A 17,984-nucleotide genomic window follows, 5' to 3' on the forward strand; every position below is an offset into this window, starting at 1 on the left:
ATACTACTTATACTACTGTTGTGGCTTGATTTGGGTCCACCAAATAGACATGTCGAAATTTTAAACCCCAATATCTATGAATATGGCCATACTTGGAAATAGGGTGTTTGCAGATATATTCCAGGTAAATAGAAGTTATCCCAAATTAGGGTAGATTAGGAGATATTTCTCCCTGTTCTGAAGGCCTTAAAGAAATCTTCCCTCCAAGGTATTTCTAAAAATTACTTCTTATATACATTATTCCTTAAGAATTTAGGTTCAAGGTTTCTGTATACTTTGATTTTAAATACTCTATATGTAAGTCTCTTTTCAAAGGCGAATGTCTCTGCTTCCTAAGTGAAAGACAAAATGGACTCAATATCTTTGTGTAATCAAATCAAGGACAAACAGAAGATTCTTTCTGAGTGTGACCATCAACACTAAACATGAGTAATCAACAAGAGCTCTTCACAATACAGTGAAGAAATCCCTCATCACTTTAGAGATCTCCTGTAATTCACTAGTTGTTTGCATACTCTCCTCATTGCAACCCTCATTTCATGATTCCTGAATGTGTAAATAACAGGATTCAGGAAAGGAGTGAGAACTGCATCAAATATAGCCAGAAACTTCCCCAGGTGTGTGGAGGAAAATGGCCATATATAAAAAAACATCAAAGGACCAAAGAACAAGACTACTACAGTGATGTGAGCTGAAAGTGTGGACAGAGCCTTGGATGAACTCAATGAAGACTGTTTCTGAACAGTGAGAATGATGATAATGTAGGAAATGATCAGAATGAAGAAGGAGCCAACAGAGATGAATCCACTGTTGGCTGTGACCATGAACTCTAGTTGGTATGTGTCTATGCAGGCAAGTTTGATCAACTGAGGAAGGTCACAGTAAAAGCTGTCCAACACATTTGGGCCACAGAAGGGTAAGTTTACCACACAAGCTAGTTGAACCATGGAGTGGATAAGGCCAATAATCCAGGCAGCCACTATAAAGAAAACACACATCCTTGGACTCATGATGGTCAGATAGTGGAGAGGCTTACATATGGCAACATATCTGTCAAAGGCCATGGCTATGAGCAGCACCACCTCCACACCACCAATGATGTGGATGAAGAAGATCTGAGTGATGCAGCCACTAAAAGAGATGACTTTATGCTTTCTGAAAAGGTCATAAATCATCTTGGGAGAAAAGATGGTAGAAAATCCCAGGTCAATGAAGGAGAGGTTGGCCAACAGAAAGTACATGGAGGAGTGTAAGTGAGGGTCAGAGATAACAGTGAGCAGAATGAGCAAGTTTCCCATTGTGCTTGCTATGTAAAAACTAGAGAAGAACACAAAGAGGAGAAGTTGAATCTCCCAGGAACTGGTGAGTCCCAGGAACACAAACTCTGACACCATAGACTGATTTGCTCCATACATTGGCTTTGTAGGTTTTGCTACCTGAAGGACAACAGAAAAATGTAAATTACAATGATTATGTTAATAAAGTAGAAGATAAACCAAAGTCATGCAAACCTATTTCTACTTTTGCATGAAAATTACCTCACAGCCTTTGCAGCATGATCACACAGAAAAATTAGTTGCTGTCATGTGGAGCTATTCTCCACCCCCAAGTTGGCTTTCCATTTAATACCTTCTTTTTCCTTTCCGAGTGAGTGTTTTGATATTACTCCTGAAATACATGATGGTCAACAAGAGTAACAGGAATTCAACCCCAAACCTTTTGACTTTGGATTTTAAATTAATATGGCCTACCTCAGTCATATAGAACTAATCACTATTGCAATCTTTCAGGAAGTTACCTTCCTCTGGCCCTTCCTGTGGGAATATTTCATCTTCAATATTACTCAGATGCTTACCACATCTACAAATTCTCGTTTTATTATTACTAGCCATTTATTTTACTACCCTGTGTATTATATTGAATAAGTACAGTTCTAACTCACCAAGGGGACTGTAAACTTCTTGAAGGCAGAGATTATGACCATTCATATCGGAACTCCTTTAAGCAATGAAAAAGTGGCCCACACAGAGAGGTGCAAGTCTGTGAAGTGTCCATTATCAGTTTGTGCCATATTTGGTTGAGAGTCTGTGACTGAATATTTAGAAACTTCTCTAGCAGCTTGACATCACAGTGGCACTAAAGTTTCTGTTTTTATAGTTTATCAAAATAAACCTATCCTTTGGCACAAGTAATTTGAGAAACACTGCTTTAAAGTACTTATGCATGATTTGAAAAGCTTAAAATTATGAAATTCATAACATGATGAAAGGTCTTCCCTGGTGTGAAGTCACTTCAGTCATGTCCAACGCTTTGTGACTCTATGGACTGTAGCTGCTGGGCTCCTCTGTCCATGGCATTCTACAGGCAAGAATACTGGAGTGGGTAGTCATGCTCTCCTCCACGGGATCTTTCCAAACCAGGGATTGAACTCCCATCTTCTGCAGCTTCTGCATTGCATGTGGATTCCTTACCACTGAGCCACAGGCTTTTTGAAGCCACGATGGTAAAGAATCCACCTGCCAAGCAGGAGAAGCAGGTTTGATCCCTGGGTTGGTAAGATTCCCTGGAGATGAAAATGGCACCCACTCCACTGTTCTTGCCTGGCAAATCCCATGGACAGAGGAGCCTGGTACATTACAGTCTTTTGGGTCACAAATGGAATTTATTATCTATACAATTTCTCCTTTCCTAATTTGTTATTTACTCAATGTCTCCATTCCATCTGGATTGCAAGCCCCATAAAGTTAAGTACCAAAACTTCTCCCTCAACCCAATGTATTAAAAATTAAAATCACAAAAAATTTTTGTTGAAAGGGTAAATAATATATACAGTTGACATTCATACAACCTGTTTTTGAACAGTTAAAGTCTCCATAGATGTGATTTTTGCATAGATATAGGAAGATGCAAAAATTTACATGTAGAACACGTATTAATAGAATGGCTTGTCTTGAAGTGGATAACTTATCTTTATATAGATATTATGTGAGTAATATTTAATATAAAATTAATCATTTGTTAGTTTTATTACTCTTTTATAAGTGCTTCCAAAAAATTACTTTACCATACAGTATCCCTCTCTATCTCTCTCAACTGGAGAAACTGCAAACTGCCTATAGTCACTGGTAAGTGGGCTTTTTAAAAATACAGCAATGTTTCCAACACTGTTATGAATATGACTGCAATACTATATGCCATGAAAATTTTATAATGATTTATTCACTATCATATAGGCAGGGGTGCCATGAAGAAATTGCATCAACTACCCAAAGCTACCATAAAGCAATTATATTGCTGCTTCTTTGTTAACAGTACATAAATTGTTATGACTGTAATTAAATATGAATTTCTTTTCCCATTATCTTTTCATTTTTGATGTCTAGAATTAGTAATATATATAAAATTTACAATATATGGTATGCCAAATTCAGAATTAAATTGAAGAAAGTAGGAAAAACCACTAGACAATTCGGGTATGACCTAAATCAAATCCCTTATGATTATACAGTGGAAGTGAGAAATAGACTTAAGGGCCTAGATCTGATACATAGAGTGCCTGATGTACTATGGAATGAGGTTCGTGACATTGTACAGGAGACAGGGATTAAGACCATCCCCATGGAAAAGAAATGCAAAAAAGCAAAATGGCTGTCTGGGGAGGCCTTACAAATAGCTGTGAAGAGAAGCGAAAAGCAAAGGAGAAAAGGAGAGATATAAACATCTGAATGCAGAGTTCCAAAGAATAGCAAGAAGAGATAAGAAAGCCTTCTTCAGCGATCAATGCAAAGAAATAGAGGAAAACAACAGAATGGGAAAGACTAGGGATCTCTTCAAGAAAATCAGAGATACCAAAGGAACATTTCATGCAAAGATGGACTCCATAAAGGACAGAAATGGTATGGACCTAACAGAAGCAGAAGATGTTAAGAAGAGATGGCAAGAATACACAGAAGAACTGTACAAAAAAAGATCTTCACGACCCAGATAATCACGATGGTGTGATCACTCACCTAGAGCCAGATATCCTGGATGTGAAGTCAAGTGCACCTTAGAAAGCATCACTACAAACAAAGCTAGTGGAGGTGATGGGATTCCAGTAGAGCTATTCCAAATCCTGAAAGATGATGCTGTGAAAGTGCTGCACTCAATATGCCAGCAAATTTGGAAAACCCAGCAATGGCCACAGGACTGGAAAAGGTCAGATTTCATTCCAATCCCAAGGAAAGCAATGCCAAAGAATGCTTAAACCACTGCACAATTGCACTCATCTCACACACTAGTAAAGTAATGCTTAAAATTCTCCAAGCCAGGCTTCAGCAATATGTGAACCATGAACTTCCTGAGGTTCAAGCTGGTTTTAGAAAAGGCAGAGGAACCAGAGATCAAATTGCCAACATCTGCTGGATCATGGAAAAAGCAAGAGAGCTCCAGGAAAACATCTATTTCTGCTTTATTGACTATGCCAAAGCCTTTGACTGTGTGGATCACAATAAACTGTGGAAAATTCTTCAAGAGATGGGAATACCAAACCACCTGATCTGTCACTTGAGAAATCTGTATGCAGGTCAGGAAGCAACAATTAGAACTGGACATGGAACAACAGACTGGTTCCAAATAGGAAAAGGAGTACGTCAAGGCTGTATATTGTCACCCTGCTTATTTAACTTATATGCAGAGTACATCATGAGAAACGCTGGACTGAAAGAAACACAAGCTGGAATCAAGATTGCCAGGAGAAATATCAATAACCTCAGATATGCAGATGACACCACCCTTATGGCAGAAAGTGAAGAGGAACTAAAAAGCCTTTTGATGAAAGTGAAAGTGGAGAGTGAAAAAGTTGGCTTAAAGCTCAACATTCAGAAAACGAAGATCATGGCATCCCGTCCCATCACTTTATGGGAAATAGATGGGGAAACAGTGGAAACAGTGTCAGACTTTATTTTGGGGGGCTCAAAAATCACTGCAGATGGTGACTGCAGCCATGAAATTAAAAGACGCTTGCTCCTTGGAAGGAAAATTATGACCAACCTAGATAGCATATTCAAAAGCAGAGACATTACTTTGCCAACAAAGGTTCATCTAGTCGAGGCTATGGTTTTTCCTGTGGTCATGTATGGATGTGAGAGTTGGACTGTGAAGAAGGCTGAGCGCCGAAGAATTGATGCTTTTGAACTGTGGTGTTGGAGAAGACTCTTGAGAGTCCCTTGGACTGCAAGGAGATCCAACCAGTCCATTCTGAAGGAGATCAGCCCTGGGATTTCTTTGGAGGGAATGATGCTAAAGCTGAAACTCCAGTACTTTGGGCACCTCATGCGAAGAGTTGACTCATTGGAAAAGACTCTGATGCTGGGAGGGATTGGGGGCAAGAGGAGAAGGGGACGACAGAGGATGAGATGGCTGGATGGCATAACTGACTCTATGGATGTGAGTCTGAGTGAACTTCAGGAGTTGGTGATGGACAGGGAGGCCTGGCGTGCTGCGATTCATGGGGTCTCAAAGAGTCGGACACGACTGAGCGACTGATCTGATCTGATCTGAAGACATGCAGATGTAGTCGCTGACAGATGATTTATCTTATAAACAGATGACACAAAGTTATAGCACTGTAGACATACTTTCTTTTCCTTATGATTTTCTTTAAAATATTTTCTTTCTTAGAGCTTACTTTATTGTAAGAATATAGTATGTGTTCATCCATTGTTTATATTTTTGGTAAGCCTTCCAGTGAATAATAGGCTATTAGTACTTAAGTTCAGGGGGAAATAAAAATTATACATATATTTTCCACTGTCCAGGATGTTGGTAGCCCTACCGCCAAGTTTTTTAAAAGATCAAATTCATTTGCTTGTGTTCGACATTGATCGTGTGAGTAAAGAAGGAAAGATCAAGGGTCTGGGGAATTCAGGAAAGTGAAAAGTTTGCCTGGTGGGAAATAAAGGTAGGAACAAGACTAAAAAGAAATCTTCAATCTAGTCAAAGAGATTGAAATCAATGAGGTCAACTTTGGGATCTATTGTTAAATTCAATCTCTATTTAGAAAAATCACTTGTTATTATAGAGCAGGAAATAAATACCCAAATATGTTAAATGACTTGACCAAGTCTACTTAGTGTTAGATCTTGTACTAAAACCCAAATCTACTAAAACCCGTCTCCTCCCCAATTTTCTGCTTTATTTTTTCCTTTATTCATGATTTCCTGAGGATCCCTTTCCTGTATTCAAGTTCTACCTTCTTCATGAAATCATTCTTGATTCCTTCAACCTGAGTCATTTTCTGATTTCAAGTGTTTCACTGTAATCTCTAACTGGATTATAAGACAATTCTATCCATCATACTTCTTTATAAACTCCACAGTGCCCTAAAGAGTGATAGAGGACATAACAGGTCTTCAGTAAAAACCTTGAGCTCCCAATTCAGGTCAAAGTGTATTAAGGTTGCTCATCAATATCATGTTATACGTGGACTTTAGACTCCATCTGACACAATATTAAAGATAGCCACTGTGCATAGTTGCATCATTCTTTGAATTTGTCTCTATTTTAGTTCTTAGAATACATCATAGCAATTATTTTCTATTATTTTTTAAGAAGCTGCATGGGATAATAAAGTAAGTATAGGCTTCAGTATCTGAAAAAATATATATTTTGTATTGTTACCTAATAACTTGATGATCTTGGATAATATACATTTTATCTCTGAAAACTTTTCCCATCTGTGGAATGTAGAAAACTAGTGTTTAAGAGATGTTATACTGTGAGAGCCTGGAGAAGGAAATGGCAACCCACTCCAGTATTCTTGCCTGAAGAATCCCATGGACAGAGGAACCTGCCAGGCTACCGTCCATGGGGTCACAAAGAGTCGAACACAACTGAGTGACTAACAACAACAACAACAACAAAACTACTGTGAGAGAATATTTGTCATCAAATCCAGTTAAGTCCTTCTCTTTAATGCCCCTGGTAATGGAAATAATGAGGTCCACAATGAAGTCACATATAAGTAAATTATTATAAATTAATACAAGAAATGAGTTATTTGGAAAGGAAACTGAATTAATCAGATTTATAATTGTTATCATTTTTTATCTCAAAAGTATTAAAAACATCAAATTATAAAATAATACATTCAAATTATATAATTTTGTGACTTCAAAAACACTCAGTAATTATTAAAATATTAAATATATACAAGAAATATTTTTATGTATGTATATATATTTATATTAGAAGTGTAAAAGCTTGAACAAAAAGCCTATCCAACAACTTCAGAATAATGTTTTTTCTGGGGATGGAAAAATAGGAATTTTACAGGATGAGTGAATTCAATTTTATTTGTAATAATTCACTATCAAAAAAGTCTGATAGTGAAATAACAAATGTCCCTTATTAATTCTGCATTGAATAATGCCAAACATACAGTTTTTAGCACTTATTAAATGAGTGAAATATGTCACAATTTCCTTCTTAATTGAATGCATCTGACATAAATCTGTGCCTTTCTCTTCCCTCTGCCCCTACCTTTCATCAGTTCTCACTAGTACTGTGAAACCTCATCAGGATCCTCTCCTTCAACTGTTTTTGCAATTCCAACAGAAATCCAGCAACTTTCAAAACAGACTGAATCATAGTGTTAATGGTTTAATGAGTCCTTTTTTGCTTCCAGATGAACCCCAAACTCCCAACAGATCAAGCAAAGCCTGCTTGAATCTGGTACTTTTCAACCCTATTTCGTATCTCACTTTTCTTACATCCTTTCTTGAACCTCATGATCCAACATCACTTGTTTATCTGACAAGGACACATACTATCCTATTTCCATCTCCTCTTCACAGTCTAAGCAGATTCATGCCTTTTTTGTTCCTATTCATAGCACTTTATCCATGCCCCAAAGTATCACTTACCATGTTATTAATACATTATATTAATACTTATAAACATACGTGGATTAGGGGAGAAATTGTGCTTATCCTTTTTTGTAATCTTAACTGTTAACACATGCTTAGAATAGAAAGGAAGTTGGAAGACACTAAAAACATTGCCTCCATGAAATACAGGCTAAAGGTTTCAGTGAGGTAGAAATTATGATCTAAATATAACAAAGGTAACCTTCAACATGGGAAAATCAGATTGCAATTCATATAGTAATAGATTCAGCAAATTATATATTTATAATTTAACAATTCAACAAAGATATAAAAGGATCTAACTGAGTGATTGAAAAACAAGAAAATATGGATGATAATATAACTAAGAAGATGGATTAAAAAAAATAAAAGACTGAGAAAAGTTCTAAAGAGACCAAAAAAACCAAAAAAGCCCATTAAATAGATATTATAAAAATGAAAAATAATTAAGGAAAAACAAGTAAACTGTGTCAAAATGAAAACTAATAAGGAAGAGGAGCTAAGGAAAGTATGTGTATAATGAAAAAGAGAAGAAAAACAAGGCCTACTTTAAATTAAGTGAGAGGTAATTTATGGGATGTGATTTTCATTACTTTCTGGATCCACTCTTTAGAAATTTTATAATCACAAACAACTTATAAATAATACTATGTCTTCAGGTATCTTTTAACCACTCAGTCTCTTGGAAGACTTTCTCCATAATCTATATTAGGTGTACGGGCTTCTCTCATGGCTCAGTTGGTAAAGAATCTGCCTGCAATGTGGGAGACCTGGGTTTGACCGCTGGGTTGGGAAGATTCCCCTGGAATTCTCCAGGCCAGAATGCTGGAGTGGGTGGCCTTTCCCTTCTCCAGGGGAATCTTCCCAACCCAGCCTTGAGCTCAGGGATTCTAGATGGAGACACCAGGATATGATGTCTATTCACCTAGAAGTCATCAAATACCTACAATCAATCTTCTGATTGATTCTGAAACCACATTCTCTTACAAGTTGGTTTCATGCAAAAGAATAAGCTGTTAGGCTATTTTTTCTCAACACTTAATTATAATCATTTGTTAATTAAGTGTTCATGATATGAAAGAAGAGGTCTAGCTCTTTGCCTTTTATGGTAATTAATTCATTGTCTTGGCCCATATAGAACTGATTAATCTTCCAGAAACAGATTCCCAGACATTTAACTTTATAGATGAGAAAAATATTGGTATCTGGGGTTCCAAGCAATAGAATTATTCATCTGAATGAGGCCTATAGACATATCTTGGTTTTGAAAATCTAAACTGTCATCTCTATAAACTTCCTTCTCAATCTAAAAATATTGAGACATTGTAACTTCCATCAGCTAAAATGTCCAGAAATTTATCTTTCAAACTGCCATAAATTCTCCACATCCAAATAAAAATCTACCTTCCCTAATTTAAGACTTCTTTTACTTTTTATGATTACATGCCATATAAATAATTTTTGTATCCTTTTGAATTAACTTTCTCCATACATAAATCCAGCAAACTATATCACCACTTATATTTCTAAGACTCAAAAACTCAATCCCTTTTATATTTCCTCTTAGGATCACTTTACCCCCTATCTTTCACTTCCCCCCAAAAAATCACTCTAGTCAGCTTTCTCTAAAATTTTCTGCTTTCTATCTATAGTTTAGAGACAACACTAAAAAATTATAAAATATTAAAGCACATACGAGAGCAGGAGAACCAATTTGCTCTCTTGGTAGTTTTCATATCACTTGTATATTTTCCACACCATAACTTAAAGTGACATAGTTGGAAATAGTGTATTCAGCTTTGGGGCTTTGGGTTTCTCTTATATTCATGTATCAGTTATACTCTTTTCCAGCTTGAAAATTTTGCATGTACTAAATGAATTTGTTCCTCTTTTCACAGAAGAGAATCAGTTTATACTTTATCTCTTTTGAAAAATGAATGGAGATAGTAAGAACCCTTGGTTTCTTAGTTTCATGTGTCACCAGTTTTCCTTACCTGTTTATCAAATTGCAGAGGTTGAGAATCAATCATGTAATTATCACTAACAACAGAATCCTGACCCCCAACATTATAAAGTCATTTCACTTTTCCTAATGTCTTTCACTGTACTCTAGCACTGTGTGATAATTCAAGGTCAGTTTACCTTATTCAATATGCCAATACCCTTTTCACAATTATGCTTCACTAATGGTAAATTAGGACTGATGCTAAAGCTGAAGCTCCAATACTTTGGCCACCTGATGCAAAGAACTGATTCACTGGAAAAGACCCTGATGCTGAGAAAGACTCAGAGAAGGCAATGGCACCCCACTCCAGTACTCTTGCCTAGAAAATCCCATGGATGGAGGAGCCTGGTAGGCTGCAGTCCACGGGGTCGCTAAGAGTCGGACATGACTGAAGCGACTTAGCCGCAGCAGCTGGGAAAGATTGAAGGCAGAAGGAGAAGGGGATGACTGAGGATGAGATGGTTGGATGGCATCACCGACTTGATAGATAAGAGTTTGAGCCAGCTCCGGGGCTTGGTGATGGACAGGAAAGCCTGGCATGCTTCATGGGGTCGCAGAGAATCGGACATGATGGAGCAACTCAACTGAACTGAATGGTCAATTTGTTACCCCCAGACACTAGCTATCCTGCTTTATGATACCACTCATGAACCTAAAGATGTGGCTCATGTCCATAGCAGTTCCAAAACAATATCATGTATAACATTATAGCTACTTGCCTTAATGTTAAATTTATTCTCAGTCTTCTATTTTACCTGTACAAAGAAAAGAGAGTCCTCATAGAGTCTTAGATTTTCTTGTGCTAACAAAAAATTCCATACAATCTTGCCACATGTGGTAAACGAAGGCTATTAACAGCTCTAGCGGACAATAACCAAGTGATACTGCAAAGGTCAGAATTTAGAAGGAGTTCATGGATCAAGGGACTTTACCCCTAAGGGACCTATTTGGTTGGACCAGAACAAAGGTCCTTAAAGACTCATAATAAGACACTAGAGGAAATTCCCTGGTGGTCCAGGGAATTGGCATTCAGTTCAGTTCAGTTTAGTTCAGTCACTCAGTCATGTCGGCATTTTCATTGCTGTGGCCACAGGTTCAGTCCCTGGTCAGGGAACTAAGATCCCACAAGCCATGCAGTGCAGCCAAAAAAAGACACTAGAGACAAAGAGGAAACAACATATTTACGTTTATCGATGCTGAAGGATAGAACACACTGCACTCAAGATTGTGTTTCTTTGATTTGTAATCTTCAAATGTTACAATAAATAGCTTATGAGCTTTCATTTTCAGTGTTTCCCTAGTTCCCACAACTGTCAGAGGCAAGCCCTTTTCCATTTGCTGATTCAGCGATATGAAGAGCTCAAAGTTGTCAGAGGCCAGTCTTAGCTATGTTCCCTTTGGAATATTCTTCCCTGGGGCACTGAACCTACCTCTGAACCTACCAAACCAAAGTTCACAATAATAAAAAGCATCTTCATCTTCGGTTGCTCAGTTGTGTCTGACTCTTTGCGACCCCATGGACTTAGTCTACCAGGCTCCTCTGTCCATGGGATTTCCCAGGCAAGAATACTAGAGTGGGTTGCCATTTCCTTCTCCAATAAAAAACATAAATTCCCATAATAAATAGTTCGGTCCTATTGTTAAAGTGACTTTTTACCTCTGGGATTCATATACACTACCTATCAGGCAGAGGACAATATAGCAGCCACTGGTTTAAGTTATTTTCTGCATCAAATAGGCAGCCTTGTAAACTTTCAAGTTGTTCACCTCCCAGTTGACAAAAAATCTGACCATCCATCATGCCATTCCTCCACTATATCCATGAGATGTTTCTTGGTTATTGAGTGCGAGTAAGTCTAATGAATTCTAGGGGCATAAGCCTGTTGTGACACTTCACTTTTTATAAAAACGTCTCCAGAGCCAAAGTTGCATAGGAATAGATAAGGCCAAAAATGCTCTGTTAGCCCATAATGGTAGTACTAGCAGAAGCACTATGGTTGGAGAAGAAAAATCAGTACCTAGAGCAAATTTATATCCCTATGTAGACAAGTCCTTAATCCTTCCAGAACAGGTGGATGGCGAGTATACTGAGAACATGGTGAGGTGTGGCACCATCCATTGTGCTCAGGCTTTACTTCTGCATTACAAACTTGCACAGTCAGTCATGATGGTAGCCAGATCACCCGTAGTAAGGGGAAACTCGTGTTGTTGTGTCTATGTAGAGACTTCAACTATGTTTCTTTGGCCACACTTTTTTTTTTTTTCTGAATAAATTCTTTTTTTTTTTTTTTTTATTTTATTTTTAAACTTTAAGTAATTGTATTAGTTTTGCCAAACATCAAAATGAATCCATCACAGGTATACATGTGCTCCCCCTCCTGAACCCTCCTCCCTCCTCCCTCCCCATACCATCCCTCCGGGTCATCCCAGTGCACCAGCCCCAAGCATCCAGTATCGTGCATTGAACCTGGACTGGCATCTCGTTTCATACATGATATTTTACATGTTTCAATGCCATTCTCCCAAATCTTCCCACCCTCTCCCTCTCCCACAGAGTCCATAAGACTATTCCCAGTATAAGGCTCACACTCCAGCCTAATGGCCAAAGCCCCAAGACACACACTGTCAACTCAAAGTATCCTCCTACAAAAGGTCACTCTAAAGACCAGGCTTAGTGTTAGTGTTAGTCACTCAGTTGTGTCTGACTTTTTGCAACCCCATATACCATAGCCCACCAGGTCTCTCTGTCCATGGGATTCTCCAGGCAAGAATACCAGAGTGGGTTGCCTTTCCTTCTCCAGGGGATCTTCCCAACCCAGGAATCAAACCCGTGTCTCCTGCACTGCAGGCAAATTCTTTACTATCTTAGCCACCAGGGAGAGGTAGCTATTTCACCTATCACAGAAGCAAGAATCATTGGTGAAACCAAATGAGAAGACCAGGGGGATATGTTCCAAACAAAAGAATGAAATGAAAGAATATAAAAACCCCTAATGAAATGGAGGTAAGTAACTCATCTGAAAAAAAAGAGTTTTTTAAAAATAGTTATAAGCATGTTTATCAATCTCAAAAAAACAAAGGAAGAACTCAGTGAGAATGTCATCATTCTCATCAGTAGTTAGATGTCATCATTAGGATGTCATCATTAGAATTTCATCATTAGTTTTCATAAGAAAACTAATCACAACTGAGGAATTCAGTAACTGAAACAAAACGTAATGAGAGGGAATCAACAGGACACCAGATAGTACAGAACAGATAAGCAATCTGTGAGATGGAAGAGTGAAAGGCACCCAATCAGAACAATTTTTTAATAAGAGTTTAAAGGAACTCTGGGACAACATCAAGTGAGTAATATTCATAGTATAGGGATCTGAGAAGGAGAAGAGAGAGGAGACAGAGAATTTCTCTGAAAAGATAATGAATAAAAACTTTCCTACTCTGGGAAAAGAAATAGACATCAAGATGCGGGAAGCAGAGAGGGTCCCAAACAAGACAAACCCAAAGAGAACCACATCATGACATATTATAATTAAAATGACAAAATTAAAAATAAAGAGAATTTTAAAGGGAGCAAGAGAGGAACAACTAATCACATAAAAGGAAGCCCCATAAGAATATAAGCTCAGCAGAAGCTTTACACGACCAGGAGTGGAGGGATATATTTAAAGTGCTGGAAAAAAGTGTGCAACACTATTTGCCATAAGTCATAGCAATACTGTCTTGAATCTGACCCCTAAGGAAAAGGAAATTAAAGCAAAAATAAAAAAATGGGACCTAATTAATCTTAAAAGCTTTAAAAAAAAAAAAAAAAAAAGGAAACCATCAATAAAACAAGAAGACAATCTACTGTAGGGGAGAAAATATTTGCAAATGATATGACCAATAAGAGGTTAATACTATATATATATATATATATATATATATATAATATCTCATTCAAGACATCAATAAAAACAAACAATCTGACTTAAAAATGGGTATAAAACCTGAACAGACATTTTTGCAAAGAAGACATACAGATGGCCAAAGAGCACATGAAAAGATGCTCAACATCTTTAATTGTCAGAGAAATGAAAGTTAAAACTACAATGAGATATCACCTAACAACACCTGTCAGAGTGGCTATCATCAAATGTTGATGAGCAAAACTAGTTCTCAAAGGAAATTTCATGGCCATACAAGCCTACCTCAAAAAATAAGTTTAATATTAGAGTAACAAACAAAATCCAAGTTAGTAGAAAGATAGAAATCATAAAGATCAGAAATAAATAGAAACTAAAAAAAAACTACTAGAAAGATCAATGAAACTAAAAGTTCATTCTTTGAAATGATAAACAAGTGATAAACTTTTAGCCAGATTTATCAAGAAAAAAAAAAGGAAAGGGCCAAAATCAGTAAAATCAGAAATGAACAAGAAGTTATAACTAACACCACCAAAATATGAAGGATCATAAGAGATTACTATTTGCCAATAAAATGGACAACCTAGAAGAAATAGACAAATTCTTAGAGTGGTACAATCTCTCAAGGCTGGATCAGGAAGAGAAAATAGGAAACTGAATCAGTATTTTTAAAAATCCGAACAAAAAAAGTTCAGGACCAAATGGGTTCACAGGTGAATTCTACCAAACATTTAGCAAAGAGTTAACACTTACTCTTTCCAAACTACTTCAAAATATTGCTAAGGAAGGAATGCTCACAAATCCATTCAATGAGGCCAAGGTCACCTTGACACCAAAACCAGACAAAAATAACACACACACAAAAAAAAGAAAATTAAAGCCAATGTCACTGTTGAGTGTAGATGCAAAAAGTCCTCAACAAAATACTAGCAAACCCAATCCAATAGTACATTATAAGTATCACATGCCATAACCAGGTGAAATTTATCCGAGGGATGGAAGGATGGTTCAATATTTGAAAATCAGTGTGATATACCGTATTAACAAATTAATGAATAAAAACCATACAATCATCTCAATAGATTCAGGAAAAAATTTTGATCAAAGTCAACATCTAAGATTAAAAAAAAAAAAAAAAAACCTCTCCAGAAAGTGTGCCTCAATATAATAAAGGCCGTATATTGACAAATCCACAGTTAACATCATAGTCAACTGAAAGCATTCTTCCTAAGAACAGGAGCAAGTCAAGGATGCCCACTCTTGCCACTGTTATGCAACATAGTTTTGGAAGTCCTAGCCACAGCAATCGAAGAAAAAGAGATAAAAGGAATAAAAATCAGAAAAGAAGAAGTAAAATAGTCATTGTTTGCAGATGACATGATACCATACATAGAAAATCCCAAAGATATCACCAGAAAACTACAGGAGCTCATCAATGAAGTTTGATAAATCTTGATAAAGTTTCAAGATACAAAATTAATATACAGAAATCTGTTACATTTCTATGCACTAAAACTGAACTACCAGAAAACAAAATTAAGGAAACAATTCCACTTACTATCACATCAGAGGGAATAAAATACCTAGGATAAACCTACCCAAGAAGACAAAAGACCTGTTCTCCAGAAACTATAAACTGATGAAAGGGAGAAGGAAACGGCAACCCACTCCAGTGTTCTTGCCTGGAGAATCTCAGGGACTGGGGAGCCTGGTGGACTGCCGTCTATGGGGTCGCACCGAGTCGGACGTGATTGAAGCGACTTAGCAGCAGCAGCAGCAACCTTCACTAGGGGCTTCCCCCATGGCTCAGCGGTAGAGAATCTGCCTGTCAATGCCAGAGACACAGGAGTCATGGGTTCGACCCCTGGGTTGGAAAGATCCCTTGGAGGAGGACATGGCAACCCACCCCAGGATTCTTGCCTGGAGAATCCCATGGACAGAGGAGTCTGGTGGGCTAGGGTCCATGCGGTTGCAAAGAGTTGGACAAGACTGAAGAGACTGATTAGGCATGCAGCCTTCACTGAGGAGACGAGGACTCTGAAGTTAAAAAAAAAAAACAAAAACAAGAAATGCAAATCGAAACCACTATGAGGTACCATTTCACACCAGTCAGAATGGCTGCGATCCAAAAGTCTACAAATAATAAATGCTGGAGAGGGTGTGGAGAAAAGGGAACCCTCTTACACTGTTGGTGGGAATGCAAACTAGTACAGCCACTATGGAGAACAGTGTGGAGATTCCTTAAAAAACTGGAAATAGAACTGCCTTATGATCCAGCAATCCCACTGCTGGGCATTCACACTAAGGAAACCAGAAGGGAAAGAGACACGTGTACCCCAATGTTCATCGCAGCACTGTTTATAATAGCCAGGACGTGGAAGCAACCTAGATGTCCATCAGCAGATGAATGGATAAGAAAGCAGTGGTACATATACACAATGGATTATTACTCAGCCATTAAAAAGAATACATTTGAATCAGTTCTAATGAGGTGGATGAAACTGGAGCCTATTATACAGAGTGAAGTAAGCCAGAAGGAAAAACATAAATACAGTATACTAATGCATATATATGGAATTTAGAAAGATGGTAACAATAACCCAGTGTACGAGACAGCAAAAGAGACACTGATGTATAGAACAGTCTTATGGACTCTGTGGGAGAGGGAGAGGGTGGGAAGATTTGGGAGAATGACATTGAAACATGTAAAATATCATGTATGAAACGAGTTGCCAGTCCAGGTTCAATGCACGATACTGGATGCTTGGGGCTAGTGCACTGGGACGACCCAGAGGGATGGTATGGGGAGGGAGGAGGGAGGAGGGTTCAGGATGGGGAACACATGTATACCTGTGGCGGATTCATTTTGATATTTGGCAAAACTAATACAATTATGTAAAGTTTAAAAATAAAATAAAATTTAAAAAAAAAAGAAAGAAACTGATGAAAGAAATCAAAGATGACACAAACAGATGGAAATATATACAGTGCTCTTACACTGGAATTGGCAGTGTTAAAATGACCATACTACCCAACGCAATCTACAGAGTCAATGTAATCTTATCAAGTTACAAATGGCATTTTTCACAGAACTGGAAAAAAAACATTTTAAATTTGTATAGAAACAAAAATGACCCTGAATAGCCAAAACAGTCTTGAGAAAGATGTAACTGGGGGTTGGGGGATAAATTAGACATCTACACTCAACAGTGACATTGGCTTTAATTTTCTTTTGTGTGTGTGTGTGTGTTATTTTTGTCTGGTTTTGGTGTCAGGGTGACCTTGGCCTCATTGAATGGATTTGTGAGCATTCCTTCCTTAGCAATATTTTGGACTAACAGATACACACTACTAAAAATAAAATAGATAACCAACAAGAACCTGCAGAGTAGAACTGTAACTATATTCGATATCCTATAATAGCCTATAGTGGAAAAGAATCTGAAAAAGAATAGATAGATAGATGATATGTAGATAGAACTGAACCACTTTGCCGTACACCAGAAACACTGTAAATTAACTATACTTCAGTGATTTTTTTAAAGAGTAATATTTTAAGAATAATGTCCTTTCTTTAACCCCTTGGTAAGCAAGTCCACATTCTATTACTTGCTTCAGTTCAGTTCATTTCAGTTCAGTCACTCAGTTGAGTCCGACTCTTTGTGACTCCATGAATCGCAGCATGCCAGTCCTCCCTGTCCATCACCAACTCCCGGAGTTCACCCAGACTCACATCCACCGAGTCAGTGATGCCATCCAGCCATCTCATCCTCTGTCGTCCCCTTCTCCTCCCGCCCCCAATCCCTCCCAGCATCAGAGTCTTTTCCAATGAGTCAACTCTTCCCAGGAGGTGGCCAAAGTACTGGAGTTTCAGCTTCAGCATCATTCCCTCCAAAGAAAACCCAGGGCTGACCTCCTTCAGAATGGACTGGTTGGATCTCCTTGCAGTCCAAGGGACTCTCAAGAGTCTTCTCCAACACCACAGTTCAAAAGCATCAATTCTTTGGCACTCAGCCTTCTTCACAGTCCAACTCTGACATCCATACATGACCACAAGAAAAACCATAGCCTTGACTAGACAGACCTTTGTTGGCAAAGTAATGTCTCTGCTTTTGAGTATGCTATCTAGGTTGGTCATAACTTTCCTTCCAAGGAGTAAGCGTCTTT

The 17,984-nt window shown here is 37.8% G+C and overlaps 1 protein-coding gene across 1 annotated transcript; it reads right to left on the minus strand.

Moving 5' to 3' along the window:
* Positions 1-473: 473 nt before the first annotated feature.
* Positions 474-1,415, minus strand: LOC113899618 (olfactory receptor 4F3/4F16/4F29-like). Its single transcript, XM_027552872.1, has one exon. It carries the CDS (start codon positions 1,413-1,415, stop codon positions 474-476), a length of 942 nt encoding a protein of 313 aa, XP_027408673.1.
* Between the last annotated feature and the right edge of the window lie 16,569 nt (positions 1,416-17,984).

Source organism: Bos indicus x Bos taurus, chromosome 10, assembly GCF_003369695.1.
Source record: "Bos indicus x Bos taurus breed Angus x Brahman F1 hybrid chromosome 10, Bos_hybrid_MaternalHap_v2.0, whole genome shotgun sequence".
NCBI lineage: Eukaryota > Metazoa > Chordata > Mammalia > Artiodactyla > Bovidae > Bos > Bos indicus x Bos taurus.